Here is a 23,615-nt window from a genome sequence, read left to right on the forward strand (position 1 = left end):
TAGCAAACAGAATCCAACAGCACATTAAAAGGATCATACACCATGATCAAGTGGGGTTTGTTCCAGGAATGCAAGGATTCTTCAATATACGCAAATCTATCAATGTGATAAACCATATTAACAAACTGAAGGAGAAAAACCATATGATCATCTCAATAGATGCAGAGAAAGCTTTTGACAAAATTCAACACCCATTTATGATAAAAACCCTGCAGAAAGTAGGCATAGAGGGAACTTTCCTCAACATAATAAAGGCCATATACGACAAGCCCACAGCAAACATCATCCTCAATGGTGAAAACTGAAAGCATTTCCACTAAGATCAGGAACAAGACAAGGGTGCCCACTCTCACCACTCTTATTCAACATAGTTTTGGAAGTTTTAGCCACAGCAATCAGAGAAGAGAAGGAAATAAAAGGAATCCAAATCGGAAAAGAAGAAGTAAAGCTGTCACTGTTTGCAGATGACATGATCCTATACATAGAGAATCCTAAAGATGCTACCAGAAAACTACTAGAGCTAATCAATGAATTTGGTAAAGTAGCAGGATACAAAATTAATGCACAGAAATCTCTGGCATTCCTATATACTAATGATGAAAAATCTGAAAGTGAAATCAAGAAAACACTCCCATTTACCATTGCAACAAAAGAATAAAATATCTAGGAATAAACCTACCTAAGGAGACAAAAGACCTGTATGCAGAAAACTATAAGACACTGATGAAAGAAATTAAAGATGATACAAATAGATGGAGACATATACCATGTTCTTGGATTGGAAGAATCAACATTGTGAAAATGACTCTACTACCCAAAGCAATCTATAGATTCAATGCAATCCCTATCAAACTACCATTGGCATTTTTCACAGAACTAGAACAAAAAATTTCGCAATTTGTATGGAAACACAAAAGACCCCGAATAGCCAAAGCAATCTTGAGAACAAAAAAAGGAACTGGAGGAATCAGGCTCCCTGACTTCAGACTATACTACAAAGCTACAGTTATCAAGACGGTATGGTACTGGCACAAAAACAGAAAGATAGATCAATGGAACAGGATAGAAAGCCCAGAGATAAACCCATGCACATATGGACACCTTATCTTTGATAAAGGTGGCAGGAATGTACAGTGGAAAAAGGACAGCCTCTTCAATAAATGGTGCTGGGAAAACTGGACAGGTACATGTAAAAGAATGAAATTAGAACACTCCCTAACACCATACACAAAAATAAGCTCAAAATGGATTAAAGACCTAAATATAAGGCCAGAAACTATCAAACTATTAGAGGAAAACATAGGCAGAACACTCTATGACATAAATCACAGCAAGATTCTTTCTGACCCACCCCCTAGAGTAATGGAAATAAAAACAAAAATAAACAAATGGGACCTAATGAAACTTCAAAGCTTTTGCACAGCAAAGGAAACCATAAACAAGACCAAAAGACAACCCTCAGAATGGGAGAAAATTTTTGCAAATGAAGCAACTGACAAAGGATTAATCTCCAAAATTTACAAGCAGCTCATGCAGCTCAACAACAAAAAAACAAACAACCCAATCCAAAAATGGGCAGAAGACCTAAATAGACATTTCTCCAAAGAAGATATACAGACTGCCAACAAACACATGAAAGAATGCTCAACATCATTAATCATTAGAGAAATGCAAATCAAAACTACAATGAGATATCATCTCACACCAGTCAGAATGGCCATCATCAATAAATCTAGAAACAATAAATGCTGGAGAGGGTGTGGAGAAAAGGGAACCCTCTTGCACTGCTGGTGGGAATGTGAATTGGTTCAGCCACTATGGAGAACAGTATGGAGGTTCCTTAAAAAACTACAAATAGAACTACCATATGACCCAGCAATCCCACTACTGGGCATATACCCTGAGAAAACCGAAATTCAAAAAGAGTCATGTACCAAAATGTTCATCGCAGCTCTATTTACAATAGCCGGAGATGGAAACAACCTAAGTGCCCATCATCGGATGAATGGATAAAGAAGATGTGGCACATATATACAATGGAATATTACTCAGCCATAAAAAGAAACGAAATTGAGCTATTTGTAATGAGGTGGATAGACCTAGAGTCTGTCATACACAGTGAAGTAAGTCAGAAAGAAAAAGACAAATACAGTATGCTAACACATATATATGGAATTTAAGAAAAAAAAAAAAATGTCATGAAGAACCTAGGGGTAAGGCAGGAATAGAGACGCAGACCTCCTAGAGAACGGACTTGAGGTTATGGGGAGGGGGAAGGGTGAGCTGTGACGGGGCGAGAGAGAGTCATGGACATATACACACTAACAAACGTAGTAAGGTAGATAGCTAGTGGGAAGCAGCCGCATGGCACAGGGATATTGGCTCGGTGCTCTGTGACAGCCTGGAGGGGTGGGATAGGGAGGGTGGGAGGGAGGGAGACGCAAGAGGGAAGAGATATGGGAACATATGTATATGTATAACTGATTCACTTTGTTATAAAGCAGAAACTAACACACCATTGTAAAGTAATTATACCCCAATAAAGATGTTAAAAAAAAAAAAAAAAAAACATTCATTTTTAGCACACTATAGATATTTTTAGCCTTGTAAAAGAGTACATTTTAAATCGTAGGATTCTCTGTAACCTTTTCAATATTGTCAGTGAATGACTCTTGATACAACCTCATTTAAAGATGGTGGCAACAGGTGACACCTGAGGCCTAGGATCTCGGAAGCTTCTGACACTGTGTCCCCTTTCCCTGACACCCATGGGACCTGAACACTGTAGATGCCCGCTGTCCTGTACATTTTAGAACAGACCTTTGCCTGGGTCCTCCCAGTGTCCGACCGGCCCATCACCGTCTCCTGCTTGGATGGAGAGAGGGATGCACTTGCAATGTGAGCAAGCACCTGGGCCCTTTCTGCCCCCCCTCCCACCCTCTGTCAGATGGCTGGGCCCATGCTGGCCACCTTGCTCCACCTGCAGAACCAACTGGGCCCCAGGCCATGGTGCAGGGCTGTGCCTGACCTCCACAGCTCCAGATATGCTCCTTGTATCTGAAAAATTATTTACTGTGGTGATGTGTGATGCCTTTTTAAGAGAACAGATGGCACCTCCAAATAGAATGCTTTAAAAGGAAAGCCTAATGAGATTATAAAAGCCAACAAATTGACTTTTTCATACAGTACTTCCCTGGCACACAATAAATCAAATATATAATGAGTCTCAATAAAGTAATAGGTTTGTTTACACTTGTTTTGCCTAGCATTGTGCTGCTGCCCAGCCTGGCCTCTGTGTCCTCTCACCCAGTACTGGCCCCTGCTGGCCAGGGCAGGGAGCCAGACAATGTGTCCCTGAGCAGCTCTTGGCCTGACCTTCACAGGCAAGTGTGGCTCTGATTTGGTGATTTCTGGTCTGACCCTAGAGCTCTCCTTTGGGGGGAAAAGAGCACAGGGCTGTGTACAGCATGTGGTGACACCCCCAGGCATGTCCAGCATTCACCCCCACTCTGGGAAAGATGCGGAGATTTTGGTGGGACATAGTGGGTGGGAAGGTGTCCCTAACTCAGAGTTGGCTGGGCCAGGACAGGAGAGAAAAGCCTGGGAGGTCTGATTTTAATGAGCTGGACTCAGAATATGGGTAAGCAGCACAGAGTAAGGGTCTGCAATGTGCAGAGTGAAGGCTCTGGGATGTTCCTGTTTATACCAGGAATAAGTCCTGTTGGTTCAAGCACATCAAGTCAGGTGATAGAAGGTAGATGGGAGATGTCAGGTGAGAGGTAGATGGGAGAGGCGTTGTATAGCAAGGAGCTCCACGTCAGTATTCTGCCTCTGGTTATTGGTCTACCTTCTCTCTAGGTGACCTTGTCCAGGGGCTGGATGCGTTTACAGGGTGTGTCTGCTGAACTTCCCTAGGTGGGAAGCTGGGGACCCAGAATTTTATTTGCATGAATTTATCTGCAGAAGGAGCCTGGCCAATCAGAGAGGGTCCATGAGCAGAGTGGAGGGGAATGTTTCCAGAAGGGAAGCTGTGAGACCTGGGCTTTGGCAATCATGGGGACTGGTCCTTGGTCTGGACATCCAGGCAGCAGAGATTCAGCATCCTTAAGTGGCTTCTAAAGAAGTACATTAAACAATGCTTCTCAAGCCTACAGAGACACACAGGGGAACCTCCGAAATCAGTAGATGGGATAACACAGCAGAAAGACAGGGACTCCAGTCAGCAGAAATGGAATCATTTTTGTTCATACCAACCCAGGGAGGTCTGGGGAAAAATCAGTTTATAAGATGATGCGCTTTTCCTCAGTTCAAATCTCTAAGCATTGATTGACCTTAGGACCTTGATCTAGAAGACACTTTCATTCTTCTTTTTTATCCAGCCAAGATTATGTAAACTGCAAGGCCAGAATTAAGAAATTATTCTACTTGGAGCTCAGTCATATCTTTTCTGTTCATCAAACTGCAAATAGGCATGAAATGCTCTGTCTGTGTCTTTCTATGCTGGGGATGGGTGGAAGGAGTTTGGTCAGAGGAGGCGAAGGGAAGATTCTTGCTCAGAGGGATCCAGGCAACAGCATCCAACCCAGAAGAAAGTTCTAGCATAATTAGAGATTAACCTGGAGCACTGACTTCTGAATGCAACAGGAATACTGAGAAGAAGAAGTGTCCCTATTTCAGGGCTGCTACACTTAGGAGAGGAGGAACAAGTTCTTGAAAGTGTTGTGCAGGGAGAGTAGTGCTTCCTGACTCCCCACGATTGTGGATCATACGGGAGAAGATTGTGAGGAAATTCTCCCCTCATCCATCCCTCCTCGGGGAGTGGAGTTGCTGCCTCCACTTTGGGCAGGATGACTGCCCTTCCCTATACAGCAGAGAGTGGGAGAGTGGTGGAGCTCACGCTCTGGACCCAGCCCCTAGAAGTTCTGCCTCAGTGCACACAGGCCAGGACTCTGGTCTTGTCATTTGGCAGAGGCATGGATGCACCACACTAGGCACTGGAAGGGACACAGGGAGATGAATACATGGAGCTGGCACACAAGGACCTTCATTGGGTAACCAAGAAGGCAAGTGCAGAATGATTGGACAAGTAATGAAATCAGGAGAGTTTTGAGGGAGCCTGGTCACAGGGATACAGGAAGCCCAGTGAAAAGAGAGGATATTCTCATCTGTCAAGACCAAGGGGGATTCTTGGAGGAGGTGACTGGAAGAGTTACTAGGAATTGTTGCAACATCCTGGTGCATCTTGATTTTGCACTCAAAGAACTCTCCAGTTGACATTTTTTAACCATCTGGTGGGCATAAGTTGTCTTCTTTGGGTGGGAGGAAGGCCCTCCCATCTGAGAGGAGGGGGCCAAGAAAAAAGTCTTGACCCGGTACTACTGAAAGAGGGGCGCTGCTTGCCCAGCGAGGAGCTGTCCGTTTCAGCACCACAGCCAACGTCTCCGCTTTGTACTATGCAATTGGAGGATGCTGTCTTAAGTCTTCCCTGCCCTAGGCCCACCACTTGCACTATCAGACAACCAAACTCCCCACCCCAGAGCCCCTGCTAGATACTTACTAGTGCATGCCACTTCTGGGGGGTCAAAATCTGCCCGGTAATAGCCAGTCCGGCAGGTGCAGATGGGAGATGCCTCTGAAGGGGATCTGCTGTTGGAGGGACAGTGGGAGCAGCCCTCAGCTTCCTGGTTGGCCTTGAACATCCCGGCAGGGCAGGCTGTAACACAAAGAGACCATCTTAGAATTAATGGAAGAGTGGCAGTCAGAGGCCCTTCCCTGGAACTTGAAAATGAAACATTCTGTCACCTTAAAAAGGACATTGGGCTTCCCTGGTGGCGCAGTGGTTGGGAGTCTGCCTGCCGATGCAGGGGACACGGGTTCGTGCCCCGGTCCGGGAGGATCCCACATGCCGTGGAGCGGCTGCGCCCGTGGGCCATGGCCGCTGAGCCTGCGCGTCCGGAGCCTGTGCTCCGCAGCGGGAGAGGCCACGGCAGCGAGAGGCCCGCGTACCGCCAAAAAAAAAAAAAAAAAAGTGAGCATTTCGGATTGAGGCAACCCCTACTTAACACTTCCAAATCTTCAAACATCCTTAGTGAAATATACCTTCCTGGTACCAATGGCTTCTCTCACTTGAACAATATGAATAATGATTCTTCCCTTTCAGGTGCGTCAAGAGATTTAATTGAGAAAATGATTTAATGTGTAGCGTAGTGTCTGAGGCATAAGTGCTCTATAAATGGTTATTCCCTCCCTCTTCCACCTGTTAACAGTCATGGCCTTACCCTGATTCACTCAGTGAAGAAATTTCACCTGGGCCTCGGATGGAAAGAGGTCCTGGTTTACAATGAACTGGACCCATGGTTCTTAAATCCCATGTTTCAACACACATGAGGGAAACTGTGAGTTGTGTTAACACTTATTATGAATGGTGGTAAAGGGCTGAAATTCCTTGAAATTCCTTGAAAAACCTTGAAAGTGATTTCAAGGTTACTGGCTTAACAACAACATTCTCCCTTAATTGCATTTTGAAATGCTTTGGGAGGGGGGCAAAGCAGGATGCCTTTGTAGGCAGTGCACCAGGGAATGTGTCATGCACTTGGTGTCATCTATCATGTACATGTCAGTGGGGAAGATTGGGAACACCTGGTATAGCCTGATGCCCACTGGAGCTTTGCTCAGATATGAGGCACTTATTCTCCTTGCTCCATGGGTCAGCCTGTGAAAAGCCATGCCCCAAAATGTCTGGCTCTAGGCCATCCCTCAAGCTTTTACCATGCCTCATCTACAGAGACCTTTGACTCCAGACATCTGGTCTCTGCCTTGCTGATTCCACAGAAAATTGCCCCTGCCTGCCCTGCTTCCCTGAGGCCCTTCCTCGCTATCTCAGCTCCTGACTCTCCTGACTCTTTTCTTCCAAGAAACCTGCTCTGGCTTATCCTCCTTTGAGACCAGGTAAAACTAATTTCATGGTCAACTCATTTGGCTTTCTTACATACTTCACTAATTCATTCAACAGACATTTACTGTGACCCTGCTGAGAACCTGATCCAGGGAATTTTGAGAACAGAGCCTGCCCTCAAGGAGTTCTTGATCCAATGAGGTCATACAGTTGCAATACAATGTGATCGTTGCCATAGTAGATGTACCATTATAAAGGTTTCTACTTATACAAAGCTCATCTTCCCAAATATACTGTTCCCTCCTGGAAAGTGCAGAGTATTCTTTAACAGGAGCAGTAGCCACCATCCGTTAACATTCTTGTTAAGTGCTTTGCATGCATTCCTCTATGGGGTAGCTATGATTAGCTCCATTTTGGGACACTGAAAGGTTAAAAGAGTTGCCCAGAATCACACAGTGGGAGAAGTAATAGCGATGATATACATATAAACTATGTGAATAATATCCACAGCTTTTCTACCAAGACAAGAAAGAAGAACCGTTTCCTATGCTGGGTAAGTTTTCTCACTCCTTTGCTCACTTGACGTGAGGTATCGGGTTTCAGTCACTCTGGAAGTGCCCCGGGGCAGAAGCTCATCTTGAATGGGAGGGAATTTCTGAAATGGAATGTTCTGGAATGGCATAACCCAAGAGTGTTCAACGGAGTCCATGTCCTTAGGATTGTTAACACCTGTTACTTACAAAAGGGGTCTGTGGTCAGATATTTTGAATCTGTGGATTTAAAAAGTTCATCTCATCTTTTATTACAGAATTTTTCAGAATTTCCCCAAATGGGATACAGAATGCTGTGTTTTCTCACCAAGAAGCCCTATACTGTAGAGCATCTCCTGGGATTCAAGTTCCACGGAACGTACTGAGGTAAATGTTGTCTAGGTGCTACAATAAGGTTCTTAAGGATTTCTGTTGTAACCCATGTAAAAATGGGCCACTTGCTACCCATCTCAGTACATTCAAATAAACTTCTTAGTAGAAAGAAAAAAAATTCAATCTCTACGAAAGGCTCAACAAATAAAACACCAAAAGGAAAACTCTGAATGGTACACCTAGTATCCTAGAATTTGGCTTGCTGATCTATCTTTCCAAGCCCACTCAGTGAAGTCTCTCCCCCTATTTCTTTCCTCCTCTCTCCCTTTCTTCTTTCCACATCTCTTCCTTATCACCCATGAGAAGCACTTGGCCCTTTCTATTGTAAATCTCCCAGCGTTTCTGCACCCCATTCAGTTCTGGAGCTGGAGAACACAGAGAAAGCCCAGGCCTGTGCTGCCCAAACCCAGTGGAAGCTCTTTCCCTGGAAAGTGGGGGAGAGGAATGTGGAGACTCATGCATTCACTGGAGCCCTGCCACATGTAATTTTCTTAATGTATCAATCCAAGAGACACAAGGTGTTTTCACTTTCTTTCCAACATTTAAAAGCCTCCTTGCTTTACATTTAATAAGTTAACAGCATAAACAACCATCCTGATGTCCACAAGTAGCAGAGGGATTTAGAAAGTGTCTTCCTCTGAGATTTCTGATGAAGGAAGGCAGAACTGGGTGGCTCTAGACTCTGACAGCCACAGAGGGAGGAAATGAAGGAGAGGGAGGCCAAGCTGAGCTTTAAGAGAGAGAAGCTCAGAGAAGGGTTAGGGTGAAAGGCCCTGGGAGGGGGTATGACTCCATCTTCCCCAGGGCAGTGAGCACCAGGTAGTGATCAAACAGTCCCGGGTCCAATTCCTGGCTCTGCTGGATCCTAGCTGGGTGATCACTGGCAAGCTATGTAATCCTCACTTCCTCATCTGTATAAAGTATCCATAAAAAAGAAATTTAACACTTCTCACAACAACTCCCACAGGTCATTAGAATTTATTAAACTCAAATATGAAAATTTACCTATGCGCAGTAAGTGTTAAATAGTGCTAATTCCTCTTTACCTCCATTTATCCAGTCCCTTTTGAAAAACAAGTTTTCTTTCAACAAACTTTTAGAATTGAGGGTTAGAATATAAACTTAGAGTCCCAAAGTCAGCAAATAAATCCTGGAACCAAATGGAAGAATGTGTTTCTGCACAGATTATTTTTGTTTTGTATAATGGGAGGATCATTATATCTGTAAAATATATTTGATCGATAATTAAAAAATGGATGAAACTCATTAATATTCACATTTCATAAGTTAAAATTTTATTAAAATCTATGTGTAGGCATTCCCTAATTTATAAAGAAACAGTATGCCTAGGTTCATTTATTGAACATTTGGCCTATAACTTTTTTTTAACATCTTTATTGGAGTATAATTGCTTTACAATGGTGTTTTAATTTCTGCTTTATAATAAAGTGAATCAGTTATACACATACATATGTTCCCATATCTCCTCCCTCTTGCGTCTCCCTCCCTCCCACCCTCCCTTTCCCACCCCTCTAGGTGGTCACAAAGCACCGAGCTGATCTCCCTGTGCTATGCGGCTGCTTCCCACTAGCTATCTATTTTACGTTTGGTAGTGTATATATGTCCATGCCACTCTCTCGCTTTGTGGCACATATATACAATGGAATATTACTCAGCCATAAAAAGAAACGAAATTGAGTTATTTGTAGTGAGGTGGATGTACCCAGAGTCTGTCATACAGAGTGAAGTAAGTCAGAAAGAGAAAAACAAATACCGTATGCTCACACATATATATGGAATTTAAGGGAAAAAAAAAAAAGGTCATGAAAAACATAGGGGCAAGATGGGAATAAAGACACAGACCCGACTAGAGAATGGACTTGAGGATGTGGGGAGGGGGAAGGGGAAGCTGTGACAAAGTGAGAGAGTGACAAAGTGGACTGTAAGTTGTAAGCACACCTGGACTATATTTTCTCATTGAATTAATGCTTTAAATAATGCTTAAAGTGCCAGGCAAGTCCACAAAGCCTTTTTTAACTCACCTTGTACCAGACGCCACTAATGAGAAATAGAAGTGAATAAGATTGTTATTTTACTACAAATTTACATAGAAAAATAAATAAGAAAATTGTGCTGCTCCTTGAGGAAAAGCAGCTTTAATTAGAGGTGATACGTGGAGCTGCTGGGTAGAGTGTAACAAAGAATATTTAGACCAAGGGAGGTAAAAGCAATCACCTCAGCCCAGAGAAATCACCTGAATATATAAAGTGGTTGGGAGTAACACAGCGGAGAATGGTGGGGACCCCAGCAGCCTGCAGACCTCACATCTGCCTGCAGGCTCAAAAAATAACAATTAAATACTGTGATCATCTAATCAGGCACGTATCCACACTGTCAAGAAATTTCGAAGTGGATAGCACAGCTACTTGCTTTAATATCATTTCCAAACTCAGGGGTTGCCTTTCTCTTGATTTAAAATTATGGTCAGCATTGTCACTACAGTCATGAACCTCTCATTCAACTAAATTTTACAGAAGATCTAGGTGAGCTTGGCACCTTGCTAGAGGAAAAGAGCAGAGCACAGAGGGTGGGGGACAGACCCTGGGAAGTGCCCGCCTTCCTTGGGGGGTGAGGAAGGAGGCAGACGATGGAACGCTGGCTGATTCCCACACAGCGTCGTCTGTGTTATGCTTATGTGTGCACAGGGCTGGGGTGGGGGACCCGTCAGGCAGGAAGTGGCTGACTTGGAGGATCCATCGCTATGAGACGAGGACCAGAAAAAGCATTTTCTTGTGGGGACTACGAGGTGAGATTCAAGAGAGGCAAAGACAAAGCTAGAAAGAAAGAGGTGGAAGAACAGGAGAGGTAGGAAGGGGAATTAGGTCAGACAGTGCTCAGCTCCATCTCAGCCAGGAGGGTTTCATCACTGTTCCAGGAGGTGGGTGGGAAAGGAAGAGTCGCTGTGTATTCCCACAAGACCTTTGTCCATGGAACACCTGTGAGGTGGAGGGCTGTACATTTCTGACACCAGCGCAGCCCGGATGGCTTCGTTTCCTTAAGAAAAGGGGGTTGACTTCCCTCCATTGTAGGGGATCACAGTTCTGACAAGGTGATAGATGCAGCTTTTAAGTGGCACCCCACATACACACCTCTTTCCCCGCCTCTGACTTTGGCAGAGAGGAAGAGATAAGACGTGAGGTCCCTAAGCATGTGTGCATTTTCCATTCCCCAAGCAAAACATGCAGCACTTCCCTCCCCCTTCAAGCAAGAAGGGACTGGTATGCGTGACCTCCAGCTGATATCCAGAAGATCACCTTGAAACGCCCACCCAACTTCTCAGAGTCTCGAGATGTAACAAATTACCTAGTGTTTACGGTGCTCTTGAGAACCCCGTCCCCTGCCATCCCTGCACACAGCCTTCCAGTGACACTAAATCCATCACCTACAGTACTATTACTTTATAAAGAAACAGATTAAGTGTCTCATAAACAGTGCAGTGATTGAGATAATGGAAAGCACCTCTCGTCCCCATCTGCAACATCAGGTTATGAAGCATTTCCAAGCAGCCAGGAAGAGGAAATTAATAGAAGCAAGAGGGAATAACCACTTTTATGCAATTTCCTCAGGAGATAGTGGACCATCTAATCTTTATTGGAGCCCTTTAACCTGTCACTCAGCACTCGCCAGAGCCTCTTTAGCTCTCACAATTTTTCCTGATATCCAAGGAAGATAAAATGAAAACCTCATAACATTATTTTATAATTTTTGTACGTGGAGGGTGCACACTGCCTCTGCCCCTGCCCCCTCCACAGAAGCCTCGCAAAACATTTTTATGCAGCAGGAATGTGGGAGCGCTTAACTATTCCCGGTGCATGGTCCAGGGGTGGGTCCCAGCTTCTCTGCAGGAAGGAAGTCTCTCCTTGCATTTTAAATGTGATGCTTCCCTCCACCGCTGTCTTCTGTCCTTGCTTTTTCTTTTTAATAATCTGATTACTGCTCCTGATCTAATTTTTTTTCCCCAAATGAGTTTGCAAAGGTTCATGCCAATGAATATTCATCCCCTGCTTAAGAACCGGGTGCCTTTTTCTCAAGGCAGGTGCAGCCTAGCAGCTGGCTCGGGCGGTGTGCCTGCCTCGAGAGGTGACAGTGAGAGGGGCAAGGCTCGTGTTCCTGGTGGGGAAGAAAGAGGTAAACAGCCCTGGGCTCACTGCCTCTTAAGCTCCCCTTGGTCTCCAGGCTCTGCTGCTGCTCTGGAAGACAAGCAAAGAGCCAGCCGCTCTGGGCAGATGCTGAGATCCCTGGGATAGGCGTGGCGGGTGGGGCAGGGGATGGGGACAAGAGCTTCCTGCAGAGCATGCGCACAGCTCTGCACGGCTCTACTCACAGGTCTTGTGGCCTCTCATTGAGCCCCGTACAGTATTTAGAATCACACCTGCAGCTCAATGCCTCCCTCATCTTCACATTATGGGGGCTGACCCCAGGGGTTCTTGACTCTGGAACTCCAGGTGTGAAACTCCAGGGAAGGATGTGTGCCGGGGTTCCTTGTCTATGCTTATAAACAGTCTTTGCGTTTCCCAGAAATGGGTCTCCCTGAAGAACCCCAGGCCATCCCAGTGGGACCCAGGATCTGGTGAAACCCCCATTTCCCCTTATAGTCAGGGCAATGTGTTGAGAAAACCACTAGCACAGAAGTAGTTCCCAGGCATCCAGCCAGCCAGCCAGCCAGCACTCCAACTACTGCACTAGATTGAAAGTTCTCTGAAGGCTGATGCTAGGTGTCGCCATCTTTGTATTGTCCTCTCCCTGGTACTGAGCACAGGCCTTACACGTAGGCACATGCATTCTGCGCCTGGGTGAATTGTAAGTTCACTGAAGGCCTGCTGTGATAAGACCCAAAGATAAAAGCTGCGATTAAAAAAATAATAACAACAACAATAATGACAAGATCTTAACATTACAGGGTAAGAGGTGACTGGCACTCTCCTACAAAGTGTGGATTCTTAAAACTTTTCTCCATTAAGACCTTCAAAATGTCCAGAGTTTTGATCCAACAATTCTACTTCTGAAGAAAAAGCAAGGAGATGTGGAAAAAGATTTATGTTAACGGATGCTTACACCACTGCTATTTATAATGCAGAAGAAAGGAAGTCAGATCGCTTTGGCTACTCCAAAGGGCCCCAAGGTTCTCTATCTTGATCCGATCCATTAGGCCACAGGGCTGCCGGGCCTAGACCCCCTGCTGCTATGCCAGGGGAAGGGGAGGGCAGGGAATCCCCACATGTCCCCTCCCCAGGCCCTGTCTCCACCCACGTCAGAGCCCGGCTGCCAGCGTTCTAAAAGCGCCGTCAATCTGGTAGCTCTGGGCAGCAGGCAAGGGGACATATGCTGGCAGTCAGGCTGCTTCCCACATTTTCGAACTGAAGTGCTTATTTTACCCTTTGAGAAAAGCCTTATTTTTAAGTATTCCCCTGACACAGACCTTGATGGATTCCCTTTAAAATATAGTTTATAGCAAGTCTTTAAGATAAACGAAGGTGACTTCTTACTGCATTTCTCAAGGCTAGACAATGATGAAAAGCCACCCAGGGCTCCTCGCTCTTTCCTGTGGCCGGGGCAGGGCCGGCCACCTGCACGCACATAGACAGCCAGGTCTGGGGAGTCATCACACCCAGAGAAAGCACTGCTGTCCCCTAGTCTCTCCGCTTCTCACAGAGCCGATGTGAAAAATACTAAAAAAAGAACCGTGTTTGGATGTATCACACAAATATCATTTCCGCTCCAAAACCTGACAAGGCAAATAGTACTCTTCTCTCAGGGAAGGTTGTTATTGTTTCCCCTTTTCTAAGCTTCCTCACCCCAGGGCTTTGGTGAGTCCACAAATCACATGCAGTCAGGCTGCAAAAAGACCTTAGAAACACGCTAGAACAGGGTTAGCCCATGTAGCTATGATCACCAAGCCCCAACGCTGCCCATGACTGACATCACTAATCAATCATGGCACTCATTCCCACTCAACCCAGACCAGAGCTTAGAACTTTTAACACAATGTCCCAGGCAGCCACTACCCACAGATCAAAGTTGGCACATCCCAGATCTATGATGGGGAAACTAACGACCAGAGAAGGCAATGAATATCTTGGCCAGAGATGCAGTCAGTGGGGGAACCAGAAGAAGCCACAGAGTCCGCTCCACTTGCCTCATCAGGACAAGCCCGCTGCAGCCCTGGGGTGCTCTCTCCATCCCTGTCCCTACCTACCTCGACTCCTTTTCCTTTTCGTCTTTGAGGTCAGCCCCACAGCACAGACTCCTCTCCAGCCGGAATGCCACAGCACCTAATTATTCTCTCTGTGTGCATCCGGGGAAGAGCTGCATTATGTTTAAGTAAGTGTAGCTAAGAGGTGCCACATCTCAAGAGAAGGTCAAGTGTTGCATATGTATAATATAAGATTAAGATTTTCCCCTTCTGCGGTGTACTTGATAAAATAATTTCACTGTGACCTTTACAGAAACCCAGGAGTAGAAATGGGCACAGTGGAATTTCCAGCTTCTCCCTAGGTCACAAAGTCATAAACACCATCAATCTATGGCACTGTTACACACCATTCAAGTGGGATAAGTGAGCAAAATAGATGATTTTTATTTTTTGGTAATGACAAAGCAAAAGCATTGAGGCTGAGATTCTCAAGCTGGATTACCAGAGCTGTCTTGACAGATAAAGGACAGCAATCCTTCCCTCATGCTGCCCTGGCCTGGCCTGGGGGCACAAAGAGTGTGGCATGGGCCCTCCTGCAGAGTGTCAGAGAAAAGGGGCCTGTCCAAGGTCACAGAGGAATCAGTTGGGTTCCTTGCCAGGAGGGTGTGTTGGGCCCTGTCTCAGCTCCTAAACTGCAGTGGCAGTGGGTGTACCACTCAGCAAGTCCCAGTGTCAACTCCAAAAAACAGGAAATAGCTGTGAGTAATAATCAGTATTGAAATAATAAGGTTATACTCATCCCAAAAGATTCTCCAAGTAGGAGTGAACATGACATTTATCCAAAAGGCTGAAGGACGACAAAGTTGGAGGAATATGTTTTGTCTGACCCATGACTTTGCTTAGGAACCTCACCAAATCTGAACAGGGAAACAGGGCTCATGGATTCTGGAATAGAGAGGATGCCATCCTTGGGCGCAGCTGAGCAGGGCCGCCCAAGGCACTGGACCCCTGGAGGCCGTGTGAGTGGCCCAGCAGCTGTAAATCAGAGCAGTTGGGAGAGGGCTCCTGCTGCAGGAAGGGCAGAAAAGGGTTGAACAGTTGTATTCTCTCGAGTGACCATTTATTCCCAGGTGCTGAGAGGTAATTTCCAAAGTGCTCTGTGTCCTCCCTATTTGCAGTTCCTGGATATACATTAGCATCACCGGCTGCCTTCAGATTTGTCAGTTAAACATGATTAAGGGGGAAGCTTCCAGCAAAGATCAGAGGTGTGAAGGGTGCACTTAGCACTTAGATCTTGGTGCATACCTAGGGGAGGCCGAGAGAACCATCCCTCTGAAGACACCACATGCAGGAGGGCCTAAGGAAGGAGTGGCAGGTGCCGACCTCCGGGAGAGCCAGGAGGAAGGAGTGGGGAGAGCAGGCACAGGCCCTCCTGGGCAGCTTGGGAGAGTACCTCCCCAAACAAAACAAGTCTGGGGCTGAAGGGCTCACAGGAGCCTACTACCCTAACCCTCCACTGCAGAGGAAGGGGCCTGCTTTTCCTTGCCCACCCACTCCCCGCCAGCCTTTGGGTCAGGCCAGCAGAGGCCTCTTATTAAATGAGAGACTAGCCTTTCCTGCAGAGCACAGTTGGGGCGTAATGCTGGGCCCTCTCCTCCCACCCTCAGGAGCCTTCGAAGGCAAGGTCTGTGGGTTGCCAAGCTGACCTCCACTGGCTAAAATTGGTTACAAAATTGTGTCAATATTATTAATAATAACAATCAGTATTTAAATAGCACTTATCAAGGGCCAGGTACTTGTGTGCTCAGCATGACCTCACTTCATACTCATAACAGCCCTAAGAGGCATATGCTACAATTATTCCCATTTTGCACATCAGGAAACTGAGGCTCAAACAAGATCAGCAGCTTGTCTGAGGCTCCACAGCCAGTGGTGGAGCCAGGAATTGAACACAGCCTGCCTGACTCATTGGTTGGAATGTTTTAAAATCAAATAAATTTCCTTGCAACCAATAAAAACTAGTGTATATCATGTTAAATGCAAACTATGCCAACATAACTTCATGGGGAAGGAATACCAGCTTCTGAGTTACAGACTCCACTACTCCAGAGCCATAGGAAGCAAGTTCTGTCATCTTTTTGAGCCTTGGTTTCCTCATCTGTAAAAATGGAATAACTGTCCCTATCTAATAAGAGTTGTTTTGATCATTGAATGAGATAATAAATATAAAATGTTGGGTGCAGTTCCTGGCATGTATTAACTACTCAATTAAAAGTAGCTGTTAATATTATTCTGTTATAAAATTGTAATGTGTTCACTATAGGCAGTGTGTTATCACCTTGTTAATGTTCTACATTTTTTATAGTCAACATTTGTCCCACCACATGGAACATTCTCATCAAGGTTTAATAATGCATGAGCCTCAGCTTGAATTGCTAAGATTTAGGGATGTAAACAGAAGCATATGTGACTTCTGGGCAGTGACTGTCAAGAGAGAAAGCTAGCTGGAAAGTAGACATGATGGCTGACACTCAGGCAGCCATCTTGGGCTGTGAAGATATCAGAGCAACAAGTTTGAATATACTTGGGTCTCTAACACCAGGCTATGGAGTGCTCTACCAGCCTGTATATATTTTCCATGACAGAAAACAAATCTCTATATTTTAAAAACCGAATTATCTTACATGTTTTCCCTTTCTCATAGACAACTGTAATCCTAACATACCATTTCTTTTCAATGAAACTTTGTAAGAAAGATAGTATCATTCCCATTTCACTGGCAATGACATTAAGGCTCAGAGAGGTAAAACAACTTGCCTGGTATTTCACAGCTAATCTGTGGCAGAGGCAGAATTCAAAACCAGATCTGCTTGGCTTCAAAGCTGATACCCTTCCCGGTTATATTTACTAAGATAACTTATTCATGGGGGTGGCAGCATTCTGTATTTATGGGCCTGTGCACTTAGGCTTGAGAGTGACGTGTTCAAATGCACATGAGTTTGGATGAGAGGCTTGGGAAAGGGACAAGATGTATTGCTTTCCTGCTCACTGAAGTCATCTTGCCCTACTTTCCCTGCTTCCAAGGGGAGGGAGGAAAACCAGCTATGGTCTATGTCATATACTGGCTCTGAGCCCTCTGAGTCCCCCTGCCTGCCTGGACTCCTGACCACGTGTAAAAAGGTGATGTCTGGTTGCTGGGCATTCTGCAGAGGCCTGCTCTGAAAGGCAAATTCATCCTCCCTGTGGCTTCCGGTGGGCAGAGGGAAAGGAAGGCAGCGTCAATGGTGAGACAGGCTGATTTTCCAGAGGACACGTGGGCAGCCCAGCAGCAGGTGGGGGCTGAGTATTCACTGGCAGTCACTGCTCCCACCTCCAGTGGGTGCCAGCTTCCTAGAACATAAGATGTTTGCTATAGACATGACATATGGGCACTTGAATTATTATTGTTTACTACATCTCAGTCCAAATATGCCAAAAGAGGCTATTACCTTTATGCCAACTTCCCAGATAACTTCAGAATGGAACAGAGGACAGCCTGCTGTCCTCCAGCATCGGGGGCACAGAGCAGTGAGGGCCAAGGAAACCACATGCATTGAAGTCTGGATTTCCTCGTCATCAGACTAATAATCATTATAATCCTATGAAACTTCATTACTGAATTCCCCCTTCACCATTTCTACACGTAACACTCATTTGTTAATAACCAAGATAAAGGTCCATAAAACAATATTGCTCCCGTGTAACATGTCTTTCTCCTTGCTCTCAATAAGATTCCAGAATTTCATCAGAGGAATATAAGCGCTTCACCAAGATGTGTCAATTATTTCAAGATGACAGGTATTCGATTCCCAAATTCATCAGTGGGGGCTGAGAATGTATTGGTTCATCAAGCAAAGCACATCTCTGGAAGCACTCTCACCATTTGGGAATCAAATAATAATTGCAATACGAACACCTTGACTTCTTAATGGATTTTTTCAAGCTAAAGGGTTTCGACACATTCCCCACCAACCCGCTCTCAGATTCATCTTCTTTGCAGACTTCTGAAATAGTGAAGGCACTGGTTTTATTCCTCCCATTTTGCAGAGAAAGAAACTTGGATTTTCAACTCAGAAGCTGAGTGACTTACATAAACAAAGCATATTGGAGGCAAAGGAGAGCTAGGCAGCAGCTCTTTCAATTTGGGGCTCCAATCACTTGACTACACAGCTTAAGAAATATCATTCCTTGGATCCAGGCTCTAGGCAGGCAGCCGGAGATACAGAGCAGAGTAAGCTAAGGTCCCCATTCTCAAGGAACACAGGCCTAATGAAAGAACAAAATACTAACAGTAATTATAAAATAGCATGATTAATGGGAAAAGAGAAGCATGTATAAGAGTGGGGAGAAAAGAGGCAATCCCCTCTCTGTATTAGTTGGGAGAGAGGAGAAGTCTCTTGGAGAAGACAGCTGATCTGGGTTTTGAAGCATGAATAGGAGTTTACTAAGTAGATAAAATGAAGGAAGGCATTCAGGCAAAGAAAATGGCATGTGCAAAGGCATGGTGATTGGGAAAGAGTCAAGGATGTTTAGTAGTTTGCTAGTGTCCTTGCTGTAAGCCCATCACCAACCTAATCAAGGAGAAGACTTTGTCTTCATGGGGAGAGATATCAGCTGTTTCAAATAGGCTGGAATTAGTCTTGAATGGAGGCAGAATGTTGCACTGAGTCTTGAAATAAGTAGGAATCATGGATGTTTCAGGAACACACACTTGCATCCCCCAAGGCTGAGTCTCTCTTGATGAGCGCCTGCCTCACTCTCCCACCTCCTTCCAACCTCCCAGAGCTAATTAAAGAAACTCTTGGACCTGGCTGATTCCGAATATCAGGATATGGGTGTCTCAGCCCTGGATGGGGCTGCCCAGCCTTCCTAACCCTGAGATAAGCACATTTCTAATGCCCTGAACCCACTTGTCTGCATTCTCTCAGACCTCTTTTGTCCAGAGCAGAATAACAGAAGTACAAAAGGGCCCTTCTGAAGAAGGAGAGTTAGTAGGTAGACCCACGCCCTCAGGACAGGGCAATGGACTGAATGTTTGTCCCTCACCTACCCCATCAAATTCATATGTTGAAGTCCTAACCGCCAATGTGATAGGTATTTGGAGGTGGTGCCTTTCAGAGGTAATGGGGGTTAGACTACATCATGAGAGTGGGGCCCCCATGATGGGATTCATGCCCTTATTTAAAAAAAAAGAGACATGAGACCCACCTCCCACCCCACCCCCGCAAGCAACAAAGAAAGGGCATGTGAGGATTTAATGGGAAAACGGCCTACAAGCCAGGAAGCAGGCCCTCACCAGACACCGAATCTGCTGGCGCCTTGATCTTGGACTTCCCAGCCTCCAGAACTGAGAGAAATACATGTGTGTTGTTTAAACCCCTCAGTCTGGGGTATTTTGTTAGAGCAGTTCCCGCTCAGATGGTAGGACGTGTCTTCCTTTTCTCCCAGGCCCTGGCCTTCCCTCCAGGCGCAGGCTGATTCCTGTCTCCTACGGAGGCCTCCTCCCTGCTCCAAATCAGGCTGTACTTCCGTCCTTCTCAGGCAGGGCCCCGTGTGGATTTATGATTTAATTTGTGTGTATGGCACTAAGAAATGATTTCTGGGCTGGTCACTTAAGAAATGATTAAAGACCATCATTTCAAACCCATAGCACTCCCTGGGGGAAGGAAAGCGGCATGAGGCAGAGGAGGTGTCGGTAAAGCACGGAGATGGATGCGTGAGAGGGGAGGCCGGTTGCCTGGGGGAGACGGATGCAGGAAGGCAGTGCCTGGATGCCTTGTTTCTGCTGCTGGGAGGGATGTACTGGGGACCTCTGACCCACGCCCTCAGGACAGGGCGAGCTCTGTCCCCTGTCAGGCATCCGTGATGCTATCTTTGTCCAGGCCAGCAGGTGCCTTCTGAGGCAGTCGCGGGCAAAATCAGGCCCAGGCTCCCTTCCTCGGCATCTTTACAACCTCAGAGCAGTAAACCTGGGCCTGAAAGTGGCTGAGCGTGAAGGCAAAAAACAATTCATAAAGGCCTCCGTCCTCCAGAAGCTTTCCGTGCGCTGACACAGCATAGAAACCCGCATGCAGGAGCTCTAAATCACCCTGCCATCTCTTCCCTGGAAACAGCCACATGTTACACTGTAGCAATTTATGAGGTGTGGCTGTAAAGTTCTGAGACCAGGTAATAAGCTTGGGAAGATGCAGTCAGCTCCCCTCGAGGAATTCCTCAAAGTCAGGGCTGTTCTCAGCACCTCCTGTGCTAATCAACCGGCTCAGCCGCCAGAAAACCCAGCTGAGCCCTGGCCCCGACTGCTCATGGCTGCACATTCAACACGTGGCCCAGGGTGTCACAGGACGTGGCAACGGGCGAGCAAAATTCACCCTGAGTGTTGATTCCAAACGCCGGGGCTCCAGAACCAGTTCCTAAACCTTTGCTGCCTGTGAGGTCCTGGGTAAGACCCATTGTCGCCTCTCTGAGCCATAGTGGGCTCATCTGTGAGATGGGAATGGGGGGAGTAAGACCAGTTCTGCACCTTTGCTGTTGACTGGTGGACGCACACAAGGCTTGATTTTCATGTGAATTACAGCTCCCATGGTTGCTAACCTGAGCCTCTGAGACATCCGTCATGGTAAATGACACTTTGATTGTTGTAAACTCCTTTTATTCTGAGTAGCAAAAATAGCTGCAAGAGCACGTTCTCATTTATATCTTACAACATCTCTCAGCAGAAGGGACAGGGACAGAGAAGTCCCTGGGAAGGAAGGGGCTCAACCTCAGTTCAGCTGTGCCGCTGATGGGTGTGAGCCCCCTCTCTGGACCACGCTGACCCCTTTGGTGAAATGAATGGTTGAACTGGATTCAGTGACCCGCCTATCCCTTTAGCACACGCTCGCTCTCACGGTCATCCATCCATCCTCCAGCCATTCAGTACACACCTTTACTAAGCAGGGGCCCCGCATAATACAAAGGCAAGCAAGAAGCAGTCCCAGCCACAAGGAGCTCACTCCCTGATATGGAGGACCTCTCCCACTTCCATGCGGCTAACCCAACCACGAGCACTGTCCTTTCCGGCTGTACCCGTGGGTCAGCTGGGGGCACCCAGAAATTAAAGGTCGTGCTCAGCCAGAATGTTGAAGGCAAGGTGAAGACTCAGCTCATCTGGATTCAGGCCTCCTACAGAGATTTCCCCACTAGTCTGTAGGGCTTCTCCATCAATAATGATACCAGCCGTGATGAAGATAAATATTTTGCAATGAACTGTTGCTTTTTCACATGGGAAAAAGCTATTCAAATTGAAAGCACTTTGGTCTCTCTCTCCCTCCTTTACTTTATTTCATTTTCTTGGCATATCTCTGAGCTAAAAAAGAAAGAAAGAAAGAAAGAAAGAGAGAGAGAGAGAGGGAGGGAGGGAGGAAGGAAGGAAGGAAGGAAGGAAGGAAGGAAGGAAGGAAGGAAGAAGGGAGGAAGGAAGGGAGGAAGGAAGGAAGAAAGAAAGAAAGAAAGGGAAAAATCTGTCCTGAAAAGGAGAGAGTAAAATCCAGCAAAGATTTTACTCACCTCCTAGATTCACTATTTCACGGTTCTGCTGCCACAAACGTGCCCTGTGAAGGTGCTCATTGAACTGCTATCATCACCTGCTCTTCAGAGGTGAGGGGCCCCAGGATGGGACTGGGGACCATGGAGACCAGGTCTACACGGGCTACTCCAGGCTTCCCAGGAAGCTGGGGATGGAGCCAGCGGGACAGATGTGATGAACGCACTTGGCCTTTATTATCATTTCTCATTTTTCAATGTGCAGGCTTTAATTAAGTTGACCCACACAGCACTAACTTGCCTACTACACACAATTAAAAGCTCCAGTTAGATTCCTTCTCTCTTTTTTTTTTTTGGCACATATATACAATGGAATATTACTCAGCCATAAAAAGAAACGAAACTGAGCTATTTGTAATGAGGTGGATGGACCTAGAGTCTGTCATACAGAGTGAAGTAAGTCAGCGAGAGAAAGACAAATACCATATGCTAACACATATATATGGAATTAAAGAAAAAAAATGTCATGAAGAACCTAGGGGTAAGACAGGGAAAAAGACACAGACCTACTAGAGAATGGACTTGAGGATATGGGGAGGGGGAAGGGTAAGCTGTGACAAAGTGAGAGAGTGGCATGGACATATATACACTACCAAACATAAAATAGATAGCTAGTGGGAAGAAGCTGCATAGCACAGGGAGATCAGCTCTGTGCTTTGTGACCGCCTAGAGGGGTGTGATAGGGAGGGTGGGAGGGAGGGAGACACAAGAGGGAAGAGATATGGGAACATATGTATATGTTTAACTGATTCACTTTGTTATAAAGCAGAAACTAACACCACTGTAAAGCAATTATACTCCAATAAAGATGTAAAAAAAAATCTCCAGTTAGAGACACAGGAGAACAGCAGGAGAGAGGCTCACCACCTCCCCCCTGCCCCTCCCCAGGCTCCAGAGAAGATGTTCCTTGTGATGGAGATGAACCCCACGCCACCCCCACTCACTCTCAGCCCCATTTCTGCTGGGATTGGAGCCTTGCCCTAATGGTCTCATCCTCTCTTCTGTATTTTCGGCCTCTGCCTCTAGGACGCATCCTGTGGATGGTCCACCAGCAGATGTCCCACATCTGTTACTTCCCTAACCTCCCCCCCACTCCCCGCATCCACTTGTCTCCACATCCTGTCATCTGTCCGCGCTGTTGTCAAATCTCCTGATTTCTGTCTCTACCTTGGTTCAGGCCCTTGTCTTGTCACCAGCTCCCTGATTTCCCTGACTGCTTCTTGCCTCCCCTGTACACCTGCCAGAGAAATCTTCCAATAACAGGGATCTGAATCGATGCCACTTTCCTGTCTAAAGGCTCCGAAGGCGCCTCTGACTTGGCAATGAAGTCCTATGCCTGGTTTGTGTCTTTTCCAAGCCCCTTGGGATCAGTGGTCCTACTCACCCTTCCAGCCTCTTCATCAGCCTCTCCCTGCCCCTAAACACCCATGCCCGGCTGCCTGAGGCGCTCCATCCATGTGTCAGAACCGCTCAGGGCCCCCTCATCCTGGAGGCACTGCGGCTTCTGTACCTGTTCTAGACTTCTGTGTGCCCACACCGGGTGTGACTGTTTACCGGCCTGCCTCCCCCCTAAGCTGCTCCCAGTACCCTGTGTGCCTCTGCCAGCACTCACGTACTCATGTTGAATGGGCAAAAGAATGGGTACAAGCCAGATAAACATTGAAGAGCTCAGACCTCTTGTTTACTTTTCCGTACTATATGACTTGTCACCTTCCAAGACGTCGCTAACATGAATCCCACTCTCTGCAGGCCCTTCTCACCCAGCTCTGCACCTGAAATGTGCCCATTCCCTCCAGCTTAGCTCATGCCACCCTACCCATGCCAGTGCCCCCCACTTCCCGGCTGGTGAGAATGTCTCCTCCCTGAATTCCCCCTTAGCACACTGCCCATGCATTTGTGTCCTGTCTGCCTGCGTTACAGTGCAGCCTATGGAGTCAGGGGGCCCAGGGAGGGAAAGTGGCCCCACCTCCTATAAGCTGTGTGA

General features: G+C 46.3%; 1 protein-coding gene across 1 annotated transcript in view; it reads right to left on the minus strand.

Moving 5' to 3' along the window:
* EPHB1 (EPH receptor B1) overlaps nt 1–23,615 on the minus strand; it is a 285,588-nt gene that overhangs the window by 133,517 nt on the left and 128,456 nt on the right. Inside the window, exon 4 of the mRNA XM_073803646.1 lies at nt 5,558–5,713. Within this exon, the coding sequence (XP_073659747.1) occupies nt 5,558–5,713 (156 nt within the window). The remainder of the gene's footprint in view (nt 1–5,557; nt 5,714–23,615) is intronic.

The sequence above is a fragment of the Tursiops truncatus genome, chromosome 4, assembly GCF_011762595.2.
Source record: "Tursiops truncatus isolate mTurTru1 chromosome 4, mTurTru1.mat.Y, whole genome shotgun sequence".
Taxonomy (NCBI): Eukaryota; Metazoa; Chordata; class Mammalia; order Artiodactyla; family Delphinidae; genus Tursiops; species Tursiops truncatus.